Source organism: Ranitomeya variabilis, chromosome 1 (genome assembly GCF_051348905.1).
Source record: "Ranitomeya variabilis isolate aRanVar5 chromosome 1, aRanVar5.hap1, whole genome shotgun sequence".
Classification (NCBI taxonomy): Eukaryota; Metazoa; Chordata; class Amphibia; order Anura; family Dendrobatidae; genus Ranitomeya; species Ranitomeya variabilis.
In genome coordinates, this window is record NC_135232.1 from 475,350,898 (window position 1) to 475,372,678 (window position 21,781).

At 44.1% G+C, this 21,781-nt stretch overlaps 1 protein-coding gene across 5 annotated transcripts in view; it reads right to left on the bottom strand.

The window, feature by feature from the left end:
• Positions 1-21,781, bottom strand: part of SHOC1 (shortage in chiasmata 1) — a 549,593-nt gene that overhangs the window by 185,653 nt on the left and 342,159 nt on the right. For all 5 annotated transcript variants that reach the window (XM_077251003.1, XM_077251012.1, XM_077251020.1 and 2 more), the window contains 2 exons: positions 11,087-11,265; positions 10,177-10,285 (listed from right to left, as the gene is read on the bottom strand). In XM_077251003.1, coding sequence (XP_077107118.1) covers positions 10,177-10,285; positions 11,087-11,265 — 288 coding nt within the window. The remainder of the gene's footprint in view (positions 1-10,176; positions 10,286-11,086; positions 11,266-21,781) is intronic.

Below are 21,781 nucleotides of genomic sequence, written 5' to 3' on the forward strand. Positions count from 1 at the left end.
GGCAGCAGTGGTCTGGTCAGTGGAGGCCGATTGTAATGAGTGTATGCCAGTTAGTAGTCAAAAACAAAAAATAAATGTGAATGTCTCGCATTAAAACAAAACAAAAACACTAAAGGGTGCAATCATTAGGTTCAGGGGTGGGATCCTCTGCGTTGTTTCAGACCTACTAATTTAGCGCAAAGTATTTACTGTGGTAAATAGAGGACACTGCCCCTGACTATGTTAAGTACCATCATACATGTCAACACAATGGTATTGTCAGTGGCAGGTATGGAAGGATGTCAGCGCATAGACTAAACATTGGTGGAAGTGTGAGAGATAACTGTGGAAGTGGTAGAGCAATGTTTGACCTGGGGGTGGGTGAACTCTCTTGTGGCCGGCGGTACAGGCCCAGGGCCCCTCATGTTACAACAGTGTGTCTGACGTTGGGTGCGCACCACCACCGCCAGAGACACTTTATTGTACTATGAGGGACCCAGTAGCAATGCCGTCAACCAAAAGCGAGCACACCCACCTCTTCAGACAAACAGCATACTCACGGGTGCTTGCGCCAAGTCGCGATACCACGGCCCCGTGTGGGGAGTTTGGCCATTTAGGGAGGTGTAAACATGTCGTATGCTGGACAATCAGCTGCAGCAAATTAGACATTAGAAAAGTAATTCACAGTAGTCCACAGGCAAGAGCTTTTCATAGGAAAGCTAGGTGTCGGCCGGGCAAGGTGGGGCAAAAGATTTCGAAATCCAGTTGTGGTTCATTTTAATGAATGTTAGATCATCAACATTTTGGGTAGCCAGACGAGTCCTTTTTTCGGTTAATATTGAACCTGCAGCACTGAATACTCTTTCTGATAGGACACTTGCTGCCGGGCAAGCAAGCTCCTGCAATGCATATTCTGCCAATTCTGGCCAGGTGTCTAATTTTGATGCCCAGTAATCAAATGGGAATGACGGTTGAGGGAGAACATCGATAAGGGATGAAAAATAGTTAGTAACCATACTGGACAAATGTTGTCTCCTGTCACTTTCAATTGATGCAGCAGTACCTGTCCTGTCTGCGGTCATAGCAAAATCACTCCACAACCTGGTCAGAAAACCCCTCTGTCCAACGCCACTTCTGATGTGTGCACCCCTAACACTCCTAGTCTGCTGCCCCCTGGAGCTCGTGTGAGAACGATCACGTGCGCTGTGTGCTGGGAATGCCTGAAGCAAACGGTCAACAAGAGTTGATTGTTTGGTTGCTAATATTAGTTCCAAGTTCTCATGTGGCATAATATTTTGCAATTTGCCTTTATAGCGTGGATCAAGGAGGCAGGCCAACCAGTAATCGTCATCGTTCATCATTTTCGTAATGCGTGTGTCCCTTTTTAGGATACGTAAGGCATAATCCGCCATGTGGGCCAAAGTTCCAGTTGTCAAATCTCCGGTTGTGATTGGTTGAGGGGCAGTTTCAGGCAAATCTACGTCACTTGTGTCCCTCAAAAAACCAGAACCCGGCCTTGCCACGCAACCAATTTCCAGTGCCCCCGGGAAAGCTTCCGCATTAAAAATATACTCATCCCCATCATCCTCCTCGTCCTCCACCTCCTCTTTGCCCGCTACCTCGTCCTGTACACTGCCCTGACCAGACAATGGCTGACTGTCATCAAGGCTTTCCTCTTCCTCTGGTGCAGACGCCTGATCCTTTTATGTGCGTCAAACTTTGCATCAGCAGACGCATTAGGGGGATGCTCATGCTTATTATGGCGTTGTCTGCACTAACCAGCCGTGTGCATTCCTCAAAACACTGAAGGACTTGACACATGTCTTGTATCTTCGACCACTGCACACCTGACAACTCCATGTCTGCCATCCTACTGCCTGCCCGTGTATGTGTATCCTCCCACAAAAACATAACAGCCCGCCTGGCACAGTCTCTGAAGCATGTGCAGTGTTGAGTTCCACCTTGTTGCAACGTCTATGATTAGGCGATGCTGGGGAAGGTTCAAAGACCGCTGATAGGTCTGCATACGGCTGGAGTGTACAGGCGAACGTCGGATATGTGAGCAAAGTCCACGCACTTTGAGGAGCAGGTCGGAGAACCCAGGATAAGTTTTCAATAAGCACTGCACCACCAGGTTTAAGGTGTGAGCCAGGCAAGGAATGTGTTTCAGTTGGGAAAGGGAGATGGCAGCCATGAAATTCCTTCCGTTATCACTCACTACCTTGCCTGCCTCAAGATCTACTGTGCCCAGCCACGACTGCGTTTCTTGTTGCAAGAACTCGGACAGAACTTCCGCGGTGTGTCTGTTGTCGCCCAAACACTTCATAGCCAATACAGCCTGCTGACGCTTGCCAGTAGCTGGCCCATAATGGGACAACTGGTGTGCAACAGTGTCATCTGCCGATGGAGTGGTTGGCCGACTGCGGTCTGTGGAAGAGCTGTAGCTTCTGCAGGAGGACGAGGAGGAGGAGGAGGGGGTGCGAATGCCTACAGCCAACTGTTTCCTAGACCGTGGGCTAGGCACAACTGTCCCGAAATTTATGTCCCCTGTGGACCCTGCATCCACCACATTCACCCAGTGTGCCGTGATGGACACATAACGTCCCTGGCCATGCCTACTGGTCCATGCATCTGTAGTCAGGTGCACCTTTGTACTCACAGATTGCCTGAGTGCATGGACGATGCGCTGTTTAACATGCTGGTGCAGGGCTGGGATGGCTTTTCTGGAAAAAAAGTGTCGACTGGGTAGCTGGTATCGTGGTTCAGCGTACTCCATCAGGGCTTTGAAAGCTTCGCTTTCAACTAACCGGTAGGGCATCATCTCTAACGAGATTAGTCTAGCTATGTGGGCGTTAAAACCCTGTGTACGCGGATGCGAGGATAAGTACTTCCTTTTTCTAACCAGAGTCTCATGTAGGGTGAGCTGGACTGGAGAGCTGGAGATCGTGGAACTTTCGGGTGTGCCGGTGTACATGGCAGACTGAGAGACGGTTGGAGACGGTATTATTTCCGCCGGTGACCTAGATGCAATATTTCCTCCTACAAAACTGGTGATTCCCTGACCCTGACTGCTTTTGGCTGGCAAAGAAACCTGCACAGATACTGCCGGTGGTGCGGAAAATGGTGGCCTTACAGTGACGGAAGGGATGTTGCGTTGCTGACTAGCTTCATTGGCCGAGGGTGCTACAACCTTAAGGGACGTTTGGTAGTTAGTCCAGGCTTGAAAATGCATGGTGGTTAAGTGTCTATGCATGCAACTAGTATTTAGACTTTTCAGATTCTGACCTCTGCTTAAGCTAGTTGAACATTTTTGACAGATGACTTTGCGCTGATCAATTGGATGTTGTTTAAAAAAATGCCAGACTGCACTCTTCCTAGCATCGGATTCCTTTTCAGGGATTGCAGACTGAGCTTTAACCGGATGGCCACGCTGTCCTCCAACAGGTTTTGGCTTTGACACGCGTTTTGGGCCAGATACGGGCCCGGCAGATGGAACCTGTTGCGATGTTGATGCCTGCTGCGGCCCCTCCTCCACCTCCGCTTCTGAACTACTGCCGCCTGCACCCTGTTCCCCCAATGGCTGCCAATCGGGGTCAACAACTGGGTCATCTATTACCTCCTCTTCGAGCTCGTGTGCAACTTCGTCTGTGTCACTGTGTCGGTCGGTGGTATAGCGTTCGTGGCGGGGCAACATAGTCTCATCAGGGTCTGATTGTGGATCAGTACCCTGAGAGGGCAATGTGGTGGTCTGAGTCAAAGGAGCAGCATAGTACTCTGGCTGTGGCTGTGCATCAGTGCACTCCATGTCAGAATCTACTTGTAATGGGCATGGCCTGTTAAGTGTTTCACTTTCTAAGCCAGGGACGGTATGTGTAAAGAGCTCCATGGAGTAACCCATTGTGTCGCCTGCTGCATCCTTCTCTCTTGTTGTAGTTTTTGCTGAAGAGGACAAGGAAGCGACTTGTCCCTGACCGTGAACATCCACAAGCGACGCGCTGCTTTTACATTTACCAGTTTCAGAAGAGGAGGCAAAAGAGCTAGAGGCTGAGTCTGCAATGTAAGCCAAAACTTGCTGTTGCTGCTCCGCCTTTAAAAGCGGTTTTCCTACTCCCAGAAAAGAGAGCGTTCGAGGCCTTGTGTAGCCAGACGACGAAACTGGCTCCACAGCTCCAGACTTAGGTGGAATATTTTTATCCCCACGACCACCTGATGCTCCACTACCACTACCATCATTACCAGCTGACAATGAACGCCCACGGCCACGACGACCTCTTGCACCAGACTTCCTCATTGTTTTAAAAACTTAACCAAAGTAACTTTATTTGTTGCTCTCAAACAACTTACACGGTGAGCTATAACTTCAGTATGATTTCAATATCCCTTAACAGGTTGGTGAGAACACAAGGAAAATCAGGCACAATGTTACACACTCTGTTTTCTGTGGCACCAAATCACAGAGATGCCACACACGCAGGACTGTCACTCAAGCACAAATGTCAATATTAATCTCCCACCTATTTTTTTTTTTTCTCAGGGAGACTTTAGAAAACAAATAAGATAAAATGATTTTTTCAGGGACAATTTAGTAACCAATTATTAAAAAAAACAAAGGCTTTCTATGGCCCACTGAGTGAGAAAGGGCAATATTAATCTCCCACTGTTTTTTTTTTTTTTTTTCTTTTTCAGGGAGACTTTAGAAACCAAATAATAAAAAATAAATAGGCTTTCTATGGCCCACTGAGTGAGAGATGGCACACACAGGAGTCAGGAGTGGCACACAAGCAGAAAGGGCAATACTAATCTCCCACTGTTTTTTTTTTTTTCTTTTTCAGGGAGACTTTAGAAACCAAATAATAAAAAATAAATAGGCTTTCTATGGCCCACTTAGTGAGAGATGGCACACACAGGAGTCAGGAGTGGCACACAAGCAGAAAGGGCAATATTTTTCTCCCACTGATTGATGTAGTGATTTTTTTTCAGGCAGATTTTAGAACCCAAATCAAGCAAAAAAATAAATAGGCTTTCTATGGCCCACTGAGTGAGAGATGGCACACACAGGAGTCAGGAGTGGCACACAAGCCCTGAGGCCAATATTTTTCTCCCACTGATTGATGTAGTGATTTTTTTTCAGGTAGATTTTAGAACCCAAATCAAGCAAAAAAATAAATAGGCTTTCTATGGCCCACTGAGTGAGAGATGGCACACACAGGAGTCAGGAGTGGCACACAAGCCCTGAGGCCAATATTTTTCTCCCACTGAATGATGTAGTGATTTTTTTTCAGGTAGATTTTAGAACCCAAATCAAGCAAAAAAATAAATAGGCTTTCTATGGCCCACTGAGTGAGAGATGGCACACACAGGAGTCAGGAGTGGCACACAAGCAGAAAGGGCAATACTAATCTCCCACTGTTTTTTTTTTTTTTTCTTTTTCAGGGAGACTTTAGAAACCAAATAATAAAAAATAAATAGGCTTTCTATGGCCCACTGAGTGAGAGATGGCACACACAGGAGTCAGGAGTGGCACACAAGCAGAAAGGGCAATATTAATCTCCCACTGATTGATGTAGTGATTTTTTTTCAGGTAGATTTTAGAACCCAAATCAAGCAAAAAAATAAATAGGCTTTTTATGGCCCACTGAGTGACAGATGGCACACACAGGGATGGCACTCTAGCAGAAATGCCAATCTTAATCTCCCACAAAAAAAAACAAAAAAAAAAAACAGGGACTGTCCTACAATTACTATCTCCCTGCAGTAATCTCAGCCAGGTATGGCAGGCAGCAATAAGGAGTGGACTGATGCACAATTTAAATAAAAAATGTGGACAAACAAAAAAGATAGCTGTGCAGAAAGGAAGGAACAAGAGGATATGTGCTTTGAAAAAAGCAGTTGGTTTGCACAGTGGCGTACACACAGCAATACAGCTATCAGGGAGCCTTCTAGGGCAGCCCAATGAGCTACAGCGCTGAGAGAAAAAAAAAAAATTTAGCTTCCACTGTCCCTGCACACCGAAGGTGGTGTTGGACAGTGGAAATCGCTACAGCACAAGCGGTTTGGTGGTTAATGGACCCTGCCTAACGCTCTCCCTGCTTCTGATGAAGCGGCAGCAACCTCTCCCTAAGCTCAGATCAGCAGCAGTGAGATGGCGGTCGGCGGGAACGCCCCTTTATAGCCCCTGTGACGCCGCAGACAGCAAGCCAATCACTGCAATGCCCTTCTCTAAGATGGTGGGGACCAGGACCTATGCCATCACGCTGCCCACACTCTGCGTTCACCTTCATTGGCTGAGAAATGGCGCTTTTCGCGTCATTGAAACGCGACTTTGGCGCGAAAGTCGCGTACCGCATGGCCGATGCAACGCTGGGATCGGCTCGGTTTCATGAGACGCCGACTTTGCCAAAAGTCGGCGACTTTTGAAAATGAACGACCCGTTTCGCTCAACCCTAATCAGGACTTATTATTATATACATCTGGCTCTCTCATTTTGATATATGATGTGATGAGTAATTGTCTTTATAAGCTTGCTTGTAAGACCTATTAGTGCCCATGGTGATTTTCTAATTGTGCCCTCACCATTAATTCACTATATTTGTTTGGATATAGTATTACTGTTTGTCATCAAGTTTTATATATTGATAAATAAAGTTTATATTTTTATTATTACTATCATGACTGATCATTCAGTGTTATTCCTTTTAGGGACTTATTGCTCGATTTATTCATCTAGGGAGTTGCTTTTTCCCCATATAGATTATGGTTCTTATGGACAGTGTACCCATTGTGTCAGTTTTGTTCGTGTAACAATAAAAGTTGACCTGTCAAATCACTAAATCGATTTGCAGAACCCTGGTCCAGTGGGTACATCAGTAGTCTTTGCCATCAGTTCAGTCAACCTGCAGAAATCCCCGATACCTTTTCCAAAGCCATTGTGCTGGACGTACAAATCAGAAGTGGCATTCCAACAGGTAGGAGGTAGTTTGCATGTTTCCCTGCCAGCGGACAAGGTTTTTCCACTGCATTTCTGTGAAGCCCTTGCATATTTACAGGTATCCTTTTCCCAACAGAAGAGTTCAGTTCTTTCCAAACACTTTCAATTGGATTGAGATCAAATTCACTGATAACTTATTGCTTTCAACTTTCCACCTTTTCCTTCTTAGTCATTTTGTACCTTTGGATGAGTGCTTTAGTCATTATTCTGATGTAGGAACTATCTTGTTGGACTCAGACCTAGTATTTGTATATTTGGGAGCTTCTTTTGCTCCAAAATGCTCTGATAATCTCAGATCTTATTGTTCCCGGGACAAGGTCAAAGCCTCTAATTCCAGTGGCAGCAAAGTTGCTTCACAACATTATTGACCCTCCACATTGCACTCTAGATAGAGTGTACTTTTCTTTATAGGCTTTATTTCGTAGTCCATAATTATAATGCTTGCACGCCTTGCCAAATAACTCTATACGTTTGTCCATAGAATAACTTTTATATGCTTTTAAGAAGTGGGATCCTTGGCCTTCACCCATAGAGTCCTGTTGTGTTCCATGTATTGCGCTTATTATGGGTTAAACCCATCACTCCAGATGTCTCCAGGTCTAACTTGTAGAGTTCTCCCATCAGTTTTCATCCCATCACCACCTACTGGGAGCTTCTTTAATGTTCCATAAGTAGCAATCTTAGCCACCATTCATAGGCTCTTTTAAGTTGTGTGAGCAATGACAAGATGGAGACATGCGAGTCTTATTGATTACAAGTTAGTCTAATTTTGTCCTTTGTCTCAAACTGAACAATGTATACCATTAATTGTCTCCTGGTATTGTTTTTAATTTTACATCCATGTTTCCTGCCAAGTTTTGTTATTTTTCTGCCTTGAGCTTTTCTGTTTTAAACATATGAGTTTATATATCCAAGCTGTTTCCCTAAACACTGCTTGTGTGCTTGACAATCAGGAGTGCCAATATTGCTCACCCTAACAGTACTTATGCTCACATGACCATTGTAGATACTTTTAGTGGCAAACGGGTCAGCTTTGGCATTCTGAATAATCGCAGCTATGGCTATACATCTTTATACACATAAAGCTGCTGTGCACTGTCTTCTGCCATTTTTCTACCATAGCTGTTATATATTCTTTCAGCAATTTGTGCTACAATATCTCTTCTGTGGAATTGGGAAAGAATCTAAACTTTGCCCCTCATGTTCAATAGTTCAATAGTTGTACTTCCTTGGTCCATTTTTAATATGTACTAACCACTGTATACTAGTTATACCTCACAAGTTCTGCCATTTTAGAGATGTTCTAATTTAATTTAATCACCTGGCCTCCTTATTTTTTTCCCTTGTGAAAGTCTCTCAGATCCCTACATTTCCTCATTTTTCTTGCTTCCAACACAAACATTGCAAGACGCGACTGGGGCCAAATTATATGTTAATCACTCACCCTAAGGGCTCATTTCCACATGCGAGGCACACGTCCGTATCTCGCATGTGGAAACCAAGCTGTGGCGCCGGCACTTTGGAGCGGAGCTGTGCGGCTCCATGTGTTCCTATGCGGCCGCACGCTCCGCTCTGGAGTGCCGGCTCCACAGCTTGGTTTCCACATGCGAGATACGGACGTGTGCCTCGCATGTGGAAATGAGCCCTAAGAATAAGTTTATACCAGGAGTGAAACTATAGTAAATGCAGTGGTTTCAGTCACACATGGTCCATAGAGGTTACGAGGATCGTTTGGCCTATATGAGAACACTAATACTATTAACTAGTGATGAGCAAGTGTGCTCGTTACTCGGGTTTTCCAAGATCGCTCGGGTGTTTTCCAAGTATTTTGGGCGTTCTAGTAGATTATGTTTGTGTCTCCGCAGCTGCATGATTTGCGGCTGTTAGACAACCCGAACACATGCAGGGATTGCCTGTTTGCTACGGAACCCCCATATGTATTCAGCCTGGCTAGCAGCCGCAAATCATGCAGCCGCAGGGACTCAAATATAATCTCAGAGCACACCCAAACATACTTGGAGAACAACCGAGCATGCTTGGAAAACTCGAGTAACGAGCATACTCATTCATCACTACTATTAATCCCTTCACAACCTTGGGATTTTCCATTTTTGCATTTTGCTCCCCTTTTTTCCAGAGCCATAACTTTTTTTAACCTCAATATGGCCATGTGAGGGCTTGGTTTTTTGCCGGTTGAGTTGTACTTTTGAATGGCATCATTGATTTTACCATATAATGCAGTGGGAAATGCGAAAAAAATTCAAATGTGGCGAAATTGCAAAAAAAGTGCAATTCTTCAATTGTTTTTTTTTTTTCCATGTTCACAAAATGCTAAAACTGAACTGCGAATATTATTCTCTAGGTCATTACAAGTTCACAGATAGTACACATGTATGGGTTCTTTTTCACTGAAGTGGTGAAAAAAAAATCCAAAGTTTGTATAAAAAAAATAAATAAAAATGCCGCGTCTCCATTTTTTGGGATCTCGGGCTGAGTGAGTGGGTATGTGCACACGATAAGTAAATGCTGCGGGTTGGAGGCTGCGTACTTGTGCAACGTCCAACCCACAGCGTCCAGATGTTACAGCATAGTGGATGGGATTTCAAGAAATCCCATGTCCACTATGCGTGCACGGACGCCCGCGGCTTACCTGCGGAGACGGACATGTGGCACGTCTTTCCAGACCGCAGCATGTCTATTTATCTTGTGGAGACACTAGCCTCCGCAAGATAAATCTCACCTCTACAATGTATTGGATGCGGTGATTCCTCACGGTTCAGTGATCACATGCGGATTCACCTGCGTTCAATAGTCGGTAGCTCTTTGGACGCAGCGGACATGTGCTGCATCCAAAGCACTGCCGATTACTGAACTTGTGCACCTACCCTAAAAGACCTTTTGTTTGATATGATAAAATATGTACACAAAGTTTCAATAGAAAGGAATATTATGTTTATACATTTATATGCTTTTTCCCCATTATTTACTTATTATTTCAAGAGAGTTAATGACAAATTCTCAGCATTTATTAGTAATATAAAAGTAGACCTGTGGAAACTCAACACATTAAATTAATTAGCAATTATAATAGCAATTGTTATTAGATGATTTGCAGAATAAAACAAGAACAAATAGGAACAGATGCATTTGTTTGAAGAGTGTGGAAGGTTCCAGACAGTATAATTATGTGCATATAATAGATACTTTACCTTGACTCAAGGATGTGAAGTAATTCGGAGTTGTTGATAAGCTCCTCTGATGACAGCAAGACATATGGAATAAGCATGTGACAGAGGTGCTTGTTGTGGATTGGGGTTTCTTCAAAAAACAAACAAATAGAATCATGTCTAAAAAATCAGTATCGATGTGAAAATCATATATTTCTATATTTTAGTCCCATGTTTACTATGCAGTTTGACAGATGCAGATGAAAAAGAGCGTGATCTGCGCTATTCAGCCGTTTACCAGTGGGCGCGGCCATCTTTCCTGTGGCCGCGCGTGCGCAGATGGAGCGCTTTGCTGCCCGGGGCTTCAGGAAAATGGCCGCCACGATCTCCATCTGCGCACGCGCGGAATCCCGCGGCCATTTTCCTGAAGCCCCGGGCAGCAGAGCACTCCATCTGCGCACACGCGGCCACAGGAAAGATGGCCGCACCCACCGGTAAACGGCTGAATAGCGCAGATCGCTCTCTTTTTCATCTCCTGGGCAGTGGATATTCTCTGTTGGACATGCGCACACCACTACGCCACCAACGTAATGATGAGCCTGATCTGGGGAGAAACAGCGCTGTCACCACGCCCATAGGACCAGACCAGCGTGAGTGACAGCAGAAAACGGCGACTTTACAAAGGTATTTCGGCAGCATAGGTGGGTAATAAAGGCACACAAAGACACTAATGTAACGCCCAGCTCTGCCCCTATTTAACGCTATTTTTAGCTCATCTTCAAAAAACGGGGTGACAGGTTCCCTTTAATTTCCAGGAAGAGCATGAAAGGCGTGTAAGTCTCCTCATATTGGGGTGACAGACCTTACCCCCTTAAATCCCATGCTTTGAAGGTTAAAATTATTATGAACAGATCTAATTTCTGAAGAGGTCAAACAAAGAAAAGTTACTTACTCAGTACAGGATTATTTGGCATGCTTGTTTTGAGGGTCATGTGTGAAACATTTAGTGTCTGACACAATTGTAGCCAATAATCAGTGCAATCATACTCTACAACAAGAGAAAAATGAGTCCATGGAAAGTCACTTCCTATATATTGGTTTTTGGATATGACACAAGAATAGCTTCTTAGACTGTAAGGAAACCAAAGAAAATATTATTTTAGCATGAACTATATCCAAAAAAAACCCACTGCAGTCTGGATTTTATCTTTCGTTTATAAGTGCTAGAGTTGAGCAAAAGGATTTGCAAAACACTGGTCCAGCAACCATGTTGGTAGTTCCCCAGACCAGAGCACTGTGCACCTGCTACTATGTGCTGGGCCTGAAGTCATTGTTGCAGAATAATGCACATATGACCTTGCGCAGGGCCTACTAGTTAGAAGAGGCATCGGGCAAGCCATAGTTATTAGAAGGTTTGCCGTAAATTGGTCAAGCTAAACATTTTGGTAAACTAGTTAATGCCATAAAATATATAAAAACCACTGACGTAAATAGCTATAGCATCAAGTCAAATAACTACATTTATATAACTACATTTATATCATTTATATCACTGAAAAATTTCTGTGTTTCTATTTACATCACTGAAAAATGACAACTCGAATCTGATTTGCACACAATGCATTAATATTATCAATATTAATTATTCTCATTCCCCTCACTTGGCCCCCATAAAATAATAACGCTTATACTCACCTCCCGTGCTGGTGCCATCCCCGCAGTGTCATCACTCGCTCTCCCAAGGCCCTTGTATGGTTGTTATGACACATGTTGCCGGTGCCCAATCAGCGCTGGCTTAACTGTCCTCGCCTCCTGTCAAATTGAGTAGGAACAGGAAGTCCAAGATTAGCTGCAGCCCAAACTACTTCTTCATGTTTGATTTGTCTCAGGTCAGAGACAGTGATGCCAGCGTTGATTGGGCGCTGGTGTCATGTGTCTCAACAACTGCACGTAAGCCCCAGGACCGTGGGATCGGCGCCAGCACAGGAGGTGAGTATAGGCTTGATTATTTTATGGGGCCAAACATTTTTATGAAGAAGGGGTTGTCCTAGTAGTTGACAACCCCTTTAATTCCGACCTGCAGTCAGTGCAGTTTGTTCCTGGTACAGGAGACTTGAATGAGAGTAGATATGTAAGAATTGTCACAGCAAAGGGGAACGTAATGGCTTTATTACTGACTGTGAAGAATGAATCTTCCAGATAAACTTGGAATTAGCCTTTTAAGAGGGGTGAGGAGAAGCCACATCAGAGAAGCCTGTCAGCTGATCCCTGAATGTGCAGATGAGGGCCACATCGAAGGCCGGTGCCTGTGCGTGATGGATTGTTGTGTGATACATGTGGGGATTTGGCTGTAAGAGTGTACAGACTGCTAGAGAAGCTACTGCAGGACATTGCTGCCAAAGAGATGACCATGAGAAGTTATGATTAGGGATGAGCGAACATGCCCTGTAATACTTGGATATCGCTTGAGCATGTGGGTGCTTGGATGTGCTTGGCACTTGATGAGCATTGGCTAGTGCTCGGATTTGAAGCTCAAGTGCCCACCCCACATGTTTGGCACCTGTTACACAGCCAAAAAACATGCGGGGATTGCCTGCCAGTCATTGCAATGCAGTAGCCATCTTGGTAATGGCATTACTGTGATTGGCTGGCCACATTACCTCATCAGAGGTTATAAAAGGACAGGCGCCACAACGCTTGGCACACTGACTTCATTGCACAGCTCAGGGACCGTTGTAATTGGAGGGAGAGGGCAGTTATCCAGTCCTGTGTGTGAACAGTTTAATTAATCAGAGTCCTCTAGTGTTGATACTGGTGCTGATGATAAACTATCATACTAACAGCCCTTCTGACGGCTTGTCCTGTGCTTTGTATCAGGTACATTCTGCATTTAGCCTAGGGACAGTTGCAGGTGCTTGGATAGTGGCAGAATACAGCCTCAAGGCAATGCTTAGGGCTTTGCAGTCCATTGCTAAATATATAGCGGCTGTACGTGACCACATTTTTTTTTTTTGTCGGTGAAAAAAATGACTATATTGTCATCGATACAGTTCAACGTGCTTAGGGTTACCTTATGATGGTATATAAAACAGCAAAAAAGTTCACATTATTTTCCTGTATTCAATTAGTCATTAGTGATGAGTGAATATACTCGTTACTCGAGATTTCTTGAGCATGCTCTGGTGTCCTCCGAGTATTTTTTAGTGCTTGGAGATTTAGTTTTCTATTGCCGAAGCTGAATGATTTACATCTGTTAGCCAGCATTAGTACATGTGGGGATTCCCTAGCAACCAGGCAACCCCCACATGTACTTATGCTGGCTAACAGATGTAAATCATTCAGCTGCGGCAATAAAAACTAAATCTCCAAGCACTAAAAAATACTTGGAGGACCCCAGAGCATGCTCGAGAAATCTCGAGTAACGAGTATATTCGCTCGTCATCACTATTAGTCATCCATACAGTTTTACTTGCTTTGTGTTACATTACACAGGTATTAACCACCCCAAAAATGCATTGACTGCTGCAGGTGACCAATTTTGCTTTTTTTAATTAAAAATAATCTTTGTTTCCAGTGAAACAGCAATTAGAAAATACGTAAGGCAAGTGGTAAGGGAAGTGGAAATGCAGATCATGGTGCATGCAGACACCGAGGACGTGGGGCAGGTGCGACTACACCTGTTGCTGAAGCACAAGAAACACACCCATCCACGACACGTAGCTTCCTATCCCACTTTGCAGGGAGGCACGAGACAACACTTCTGAAGCCACACCAGTGCGAACAAGTGGTCGGTTGGATAGCAGATAATACTTCCAACATGCTTACCAGTCTTCCATACAGTCCAGTCTCACCAGCCAACAGTCTGGTTCACTTAATTATCACCCTGATCCTCCTTCCTCCCACCCACCATGTTGAGTGCCAGGAGACCAATGATCCCACACTAGGGCACTCTGAGGAGCTCTTTTTATTATTATACATTTTTATAGCTCCATTTATTCCATGGCGCTTTACATGTGAAAAGGGGGCAAATATAGACAAATACAATTAAGCATGAGCAAAAAAAAAGGCACACAGGTACATAAGGAGGGAGGACCCTGCCTGCGAGGGCTCACAGTCTGCAGGGGATGGGTGAGGATACACTAGGAGAGGGTAGAGCTGATTGTGCGGTGGTTCAGAAGGTTGAGGATTGCTGCAGGCTGTAAGCTTGTCAGAAGAGGTGAGTCTTCAGGTTCTTTTTGAAGGTTTCTATGGTAGGTGAGAGTCTGATGTTACATAGTTACATAGTTTTTAAGGTTGAAGGAAGACTTTAAGTCCATCTAGTTCAACCCATAGCCTAACCTAACATGCCCTAACATGTTGATCCAGAGGAAGGCAAAAAAAAACCATGTGGCAAAGAGTAAGCTCCACATTGGGGAAAAAAATTCCTTCCCGACTCCACATACGGCAGTCAGACTAGTTCCCTGGATCAACGCCCTATCAAGGAATCTAGTGTATATACCCTGTAACATTATACTTTTCAAGAAAGGCATCCAGTCCCCTCTTAAATTTAAGTAATGAATCACTCATTACAACATCATACGGCAGAGAGTTCCATAGTCTCACTGCTCTTACAGTAAAGAATCCGCATCTGTTATTATGCTTGAACCTTCTTTCCTCCAGACGTAGAGGATGCCCCCTTGTCCCTGTCTCAGGTCTATGATTAAAAAGATCATCAGAAAGGTCTTTGTACTGTCCCCTCATATATTTACACATTAAAATAAGACCACCCCTTAGTCTTCGTTTTTCCAAACTAAACAGCCCCAAGTGTAATAACCTATCTTGGTATTGCAGACCCCCCAGTCTTTTAACCCCTTAAGCCCCGAGGGTGGTTTGCACGTTAATGACCAGGCCAATTTTTACAATTCTGACCACTGTCCCTTTATGAGGTTATAACTCTGGAACGCTTCAACGGATCTTGGCGATTCTGACATTGTTTTCTCGTGACATATTGTACTTCATGTTAGTGGTAAAATTTCTTCGATATAACTTGCGTTTATTTGTGAAAAAAACGAATATTTGGCGAAAATTTTGAAAATTTCGCAATTTTCCAACTTTGAATTTTTATGCCCTTAAATCACAGACATATGTCACACAAAATACTTAATAAATAACATTTCCCACATGTATACTTTACATCAGCACAATTTTGGAACCAACATTTTTTTTGTGACGGAGTTATAAGGGTTAAAAGTTGACCAGCAATTTCTCATTTTTACAACACCATTTTTTTTTTAGGGACCACATTGTTGTGAATTTGCTTTTTGCTCCCTCTAGTGGTTACTAGTTTTTTGACTCTGGTTTTTCTGTCATTCCTTTTATCCGCACCTGGGTCGTTAGTTAGGGGTGTTGCTATATAAGCTCCCTGGACCTTCAGTTCAATGCCTGGCAACGTAGTTATCAGAGCTAGTCTGCTGTGCTCTTGTCTACTGATCCTGGTTCCAGTTATATCAGCTAAGTCTGCCTTTTGCTTTTTGCTATTTGTTTTGGTTTTGTATTTTTGTCCAGCTTGTTCCAAATCTATATCCTGACCTTTGCTGGAAGCTCTAGGGGGCTGGTGTTCTCCCCCCGGACCGTTAGACGGTTCGGGGGTTCTTGAATTTCCAGTGTGGATTTTGATAGGGTTTTTGTTGACCATATAAGTTACCTTTCTTTATTCTGCTATCAGTAAGCGGGCCTCTCTGTGCTAAACCTGGTTCATTTCTGTGTTTGTCATTTCCTCTTACCTCACCGTCATTATTTGTGGGGGGCTTCTATCCAGCTTTGGGGTCCCCTTCTCTGGAGGCAAGAAAGGTCTTTGTTTTCCTCTACTAGGGGTAGCTAGATTCTCCGGCTGGCGCGTGTCATCTAGAATCAACGTAGGAATGATCCCCGGCTACTTCTAGTGTTGGCGTTAGGAGTAGATATATGGTCAACCCAGTTACCACTGCCCTATGAGCTGGATTTTTGTATTCTGCAGACTTCCACGTTCCTCTGAGACCCTCGCCATTGGGGTCATAACACCACATCTCATTTGAAGTCATTTTGACGGGTCTATATGATAGAAAATACCCAAGTGTGACACCATTCTAAAAACTGCACCCCTCAAGGTACTCAAAACCACTTTCAAGAAGTTTATTAACCCTTCAGGTGTTTCACAGGAATTTTTGGAATGTTTAAATAAAAATGAACATTTAACTTTTTTTCACACAAAATTTATTTCAGCTCCAATTTGTTTTATTTTACCAAGGGTAACAGGAGAAAATAGACCCCAAAAGTTGTTGTACAATTTGTCCTGAGTACGCTGATACCCCATATGTGGGGGTAAACCACAGTTTGGGCGCATGGCAGAGCTTGGAAGCAAAGGAGCGCCATTTGACTTTTCAATGCAAAATTGACTGGAATTGAGATGGGACGCCATGTTGCATTTGGAGAGCCCCTGATGTGCCTAAACATTGAAACCCCTAACAAGTGACACCATTTTGGAAAGTAGACCCCCTAAGGAACTTATCTAGATGTGTGGTGAGCACTTTGACCCAACAAGTGCTTTACAGAAGTTTATAATGCAGAGCCGTAAAAATAAAAAATCATATTTTTTCACAAAAATGATCTTTTCACCCCCAATTTTTTATTTTCCCAAGGGTGAGAGAAGAAATTGGACCCCAAAAATTGTTGTGCAATTTGTCCTGAGTACGCTGATACCCCATATGTGGGTGTAAACCATTGTTTGGGCGCAGGGCAGAGCTCGGAAGGGAAGGAGCGCCATTTGACTTTTCAATGCAAAATTGACTGGAATTGAGATGGGACGCCATGTTGCATTTAGAGAGCCCTTGATGTGCCTAAACATTGAAACCCCTAACAAGTGACACCATTTTGGAAAGTAGACCCCCTAAGGAACTTATCTAGATGTGTGGTGAGAACTTTGACCCAACAAGTGCTTTACAGAAGTTTATAATGCAGAGCCGTAAAAATAAAAAATCATATTTTTTCACAAAAATGATCTTTTCACCCCCAATTTTTTATTTTCCCAAGGGTAAGAGAAGAAATTGGACCCCAAAAATTGTTGTGCAATTTGTCCTGAGTACACTGATACCCCATATGTGGGTGTAAACCATTGTTTGGGCGCAGGGCAGAGCTCAGAAGGGAAGGAGCGCCATTTGACTTTTCAATGCAAAATTGACTGGAATTGAGATGGGACGCCATGTTGCGTTTGGAGAGCCCCTAATGTGCCTAAACATTGAAACCCCCCACGAGTGACACCATTTTGGAAAGTAGACCCCTTAAGGAACTTATCTAGATGTGTGTTGAGCACTTTGACCCAACAAGTGCTTCACAGAAGTTTATAATGCAGAGCCGTAAAAATAAAAAATCATATTTTTTCACAAAAATGATCTTTTCACCCCCATTTTTTTATTTCCCCAAGGGTAAGAGAAGAAATTAGACCACAAAAGTTGTTGTGCAATTTGTCCTGAGTACGACGATACCCCATATGTGGGTGTAAACCATTGTTTGGGCGCATAGCAGAGCTCAGAAGGGAAGAAGCGCTATTTTACTTTTCAATGCAAAATTGACTGGAATTAAGATGGGATGCCATGTTGCGTTTGGAGAGCCCCTGATGTGCCTAAACATTAAACCCCCCCACAAGTGACACCATTTTGGAAAGTAGACCCCCTAAGGAACTTATCTAGATGTGTTTTGAGAGCTTTGAACCCCCAAGTGTTTCACTACAGTTTATAACGCAGAGCCGTGAAAATAAAAATTATTTTTTTTTTCACAAAAATGATTTTTTAGCCCCCAGTTTTGTATTTTCACAAGGGTATCAGGATAAATTGGACCCCAAAAGTTGTTGTCCAATTTGTCTGGAGTACGCTGATACCCCATTTGTGGGGGGGGACCACTGTTTGGGCGCATGACAGAGCTCGGAAGGGAAGGAGCGCCATTTGGAATGCAGACTTAAATGGATTGGTCTGCAGGCGTCACGTTGCATTTGCAGAGCCCCTGATGTACCCAAATAGTACAAACCCCCCACAAGTGACCCCATATTGGAAACTAGACCTCCCAAGGAACTTATTTAGATGTGTTGTGAGAACTTTGAACCCCCAAGTGTTTCACTACAGTTTACAACGCAGAGCCGTGAAAATAAAACATATTTTTTTTCCCACAAAAATGATTTTTAGCCCCCCAAATTTTTATTTTCCCAAGGATAACAAGAGAACTTGGACCCCAGAAGTTGTTGTTCAATTTGTCCCTAGTACGCTGATACCCCATATGTTGGGGTAAACCCCTTTTTGGACGCACGGGAGAGCTCGGAAGGGAAGGAGCACTGTTTTACTTTTTCAACGCAGAATTGGCTGGAATTGAGATTGGACGCCATGTCGCGTTTGGAGAGCCCCTGATGTGCCTGAACAGTGGAAACTCCCCAATTCTACCTGAAACCCTACCCCTAACCTCACCCCTAACCGTTTACTGAACATTTTCTGACAGTCATAAGTGCCACGTATATAAGTGCCACGTATATAAGTGCCACGTATTTAAGAGCCACGTATTTAAGTGCCACGTATTTAAGTGCCACGTATTTAAGTGCCACGTATTTCAGTGCCACGATATTTCAGTGCCACGTATTTCAGTGCCACGTATTTCAGTGCCACGTATTTCAGGCACTGAAAAATACGTGGCACGTAAATACTTCAGTGCCACGATATTTCAGTGCCACGATATTTCAGTGCCACGTATTTCAGTGCCACGTATTTCAGGCACTGAAAAATACATGGCACGTAAATACGTGGCACGTAAATACGTGGCACTGAAATACGTGGCACTGAAATACGTGGCACTGAAATACGTGGCACTTAAATACATGGCACTTAAATACGTGGCACTTATATACGTGGCCACTGAAATATCGTGGCACTTATATACGTATATACGTATATAAACGTGTATTTCAGTGCCACGTATTTCAGTGCCACGTATTTCAGGTTAGGGGTAGGGTTAGGGGTAGGGTTAGGGTTTTTTGTTTTTTCTTGTTTTCTTGTGTTTTTCTATAAAAACGCATGCGTTTTACCGCGTTTACATGCATTTTTTCACACATGCGGTTTTAAAAAAAAACGCATGCAGATAAAAACGCAAGTGTGAAACCAGACTAAAAGACGCTTTTTATAGCAAAAAAGTTTTTGCGTCTCCACATTTTGAGACCTATAATTTTTCCACATTTTGGTCCACAGAGTCATGTGAGGTCTTGTTTTTTGCAGGACGAGTTGACGTTTTTATTGGTAACATTTTCGGACACGTGACCATTTTTTATCACTTTTTATTCCGATTTTTGTGAGGCAGAATAACCAAAAACCAGCTATTCATGAATTTCTTTTGGGAGAGGCGTTTATACCGTTCTGCGCTTGGTAAAATTGATAAAGCAGTTTTATTCGTCGGGTCAGTACGATTACAGCGATACCTCATTTATATCATTTTTTTATGTTTTGACGCTTTTATACGATAAAAACTATTTTATAGAAAAAATAATTATTTTGGCATCGCTTTATTCTGAGGACTATAACTTTTTTATTTTTTTGCTGATGATGCTGTATGGTGGCTCGTTTTTTGCGGGACAAGATGACGTTTTCAGAGGTACCATGGTTATTTATATCCGTCTTTTTGATCGCGTGTTATTCCACTTTTTGTTCGGCGGTATGGTAATAAAGCGTTGTTTTTTGCCTCGTTTTTTTTTTTTTTTTCTTACGGTGTTTACTGAAGGGGTTAACTAGTGGGCCAGTTTTATAGGTTGGGTCGTTACGGACGCGGCGATACTAAATATGTGTACTTTTATTGTTTTTGTTTGTTTTTTTTAGATAAAGAAATGTATTTATGGGAATAATATTTTTTTTTTTATTATTATTTATTTAGGAATTTTTTTATTTTTTTTTTACACATGTGGAAATTTTTTTTTTTACTTTTTTACTTTGTCCCAGGGGGGGGGACATCACAGATCGCAGATCTGATAGTGTGCACAGCACTCTATCAGATCGGCGATCATACTTTCATCGGAGCAGGCTGCAGCTTTTATCTGCAGCCTGCTCCGACCCGGAAGTGCTCCCTGCAGGACCCGGATACAGCCCCTCGGCCATTTTGGATCCGGGGCCTGCAGGGAGAAGACGTTCAGTACGAGGTGAGTACATCACCTTGTACCGATCGTCTCAGGGAAGCACGCAGGGAGCCCCCTCCCTGCGCGATGCTTCCCTGTACCGCCGGTACACCGCGATCATGTTTGATCGCGGTGTGCCGGCGGTTAATGTGCCGGGGGCGGTCCGTGACCGCTCCTGGCACATAGTGCCGGATGTCAGCTGCGATATGCAGCCGACACCCGGCCGCGATCGGCCGCGCTCCCCCCGTGAGCGCGGCCGATCGCGTATGACGTACTATCCCGTCACCGGGAATTAAGGCCCACCCCACCTCGACGGTATAGTACGTCATACGGGCTTAAGGGGTTAATAACCTTGGTCGCTCTTCTCTGCACCCGCTCTAGTTCAGCTATGTCTTTCTTATACACCGGAGACCAGAATTGTGCACAGTATTCTAAGTGTGGTCGAACTAAACGAATTTTAATACAGAGCGATATCAAATTCGTTGCTAAACGAGCTCCCACCTTGGGCTCGATCCTATCTACAAGTCTATTCTCCAGCTCTCTATGTGTTGATGTGTTGTGGAGAGAGTTCCAGAGAATAGGGGAAGCACGGGAGAAGTCTTGGATGCGGTTGTGGGAAGAAGAGATGAGAGGGGAGGAGAGAAGGAGATCTTGAGAGGATCGGAGGTTGCGTGTAGGTAAGTACCGGGAGACCATGTCACAGATGTATGGAGGAGACAGGTTGTGGATGGCTTTGTATGTCATTGTAAGGGTCTTGAACTGGAGTCTCTGGGCGATAGGAAGCCAGTGAAAGGCTTGGCATAGGGAAGAGGCTGGGGAATAGCGGGGAGACAGGTAGATTAGTCATGCAGCAGAGTGTAGGATGGACTGGAGTGGTGCCAGAGTGCTAGAGGGGAGGCCAGAGAGTAGGAGGTTGCAGTAGTCTAGGCGGGAGATGATAAGGGCATGCACTAGTGTTTTTGTGGTGTCGCAGTCAAGGAATTTGCGGATCCGGGTTTTTTTTCTGTTTGAGACAGCAGGAGGAGGCAAGGGCTTGGATATGTGGCTTGAAAGAGAGGGCAGAGTCGAGGATCACCCCGAGGCACCAGGCGTGTGGGACTGGGGAAAGTGAACAGCCATTGACATTGATAGATAGGTCTGGTGGAGGGGTAGAGTGAGATGGGGGAAAGATGATGAATTCTGTTTTGTCCATGTTCAGTTTTAGAAAGCGAGCAGAAAAGAAGGCAGAGATAGCAGACAGACAGTGTGGGATTTTGGTAAGTAAGGAGGTCTGGTCCGGATAGGTAGATCTGCGTGTCATCGGCATAGAGATGATACTTCATACCGTGGGATTCTATGAGCTGTCCCAGGCCAAAGGTAGATGGAGAAGAGTAGGGGTCCTAGAACAGAGCCTTTTGGAACACTGACAGACAAGGGGCGGAGTGAGGAGGTGGTGTGGGGGAGGGAGACACTGAATGTTCAGTCTGTCAGATATGACGAGATCCAGGATAGGGC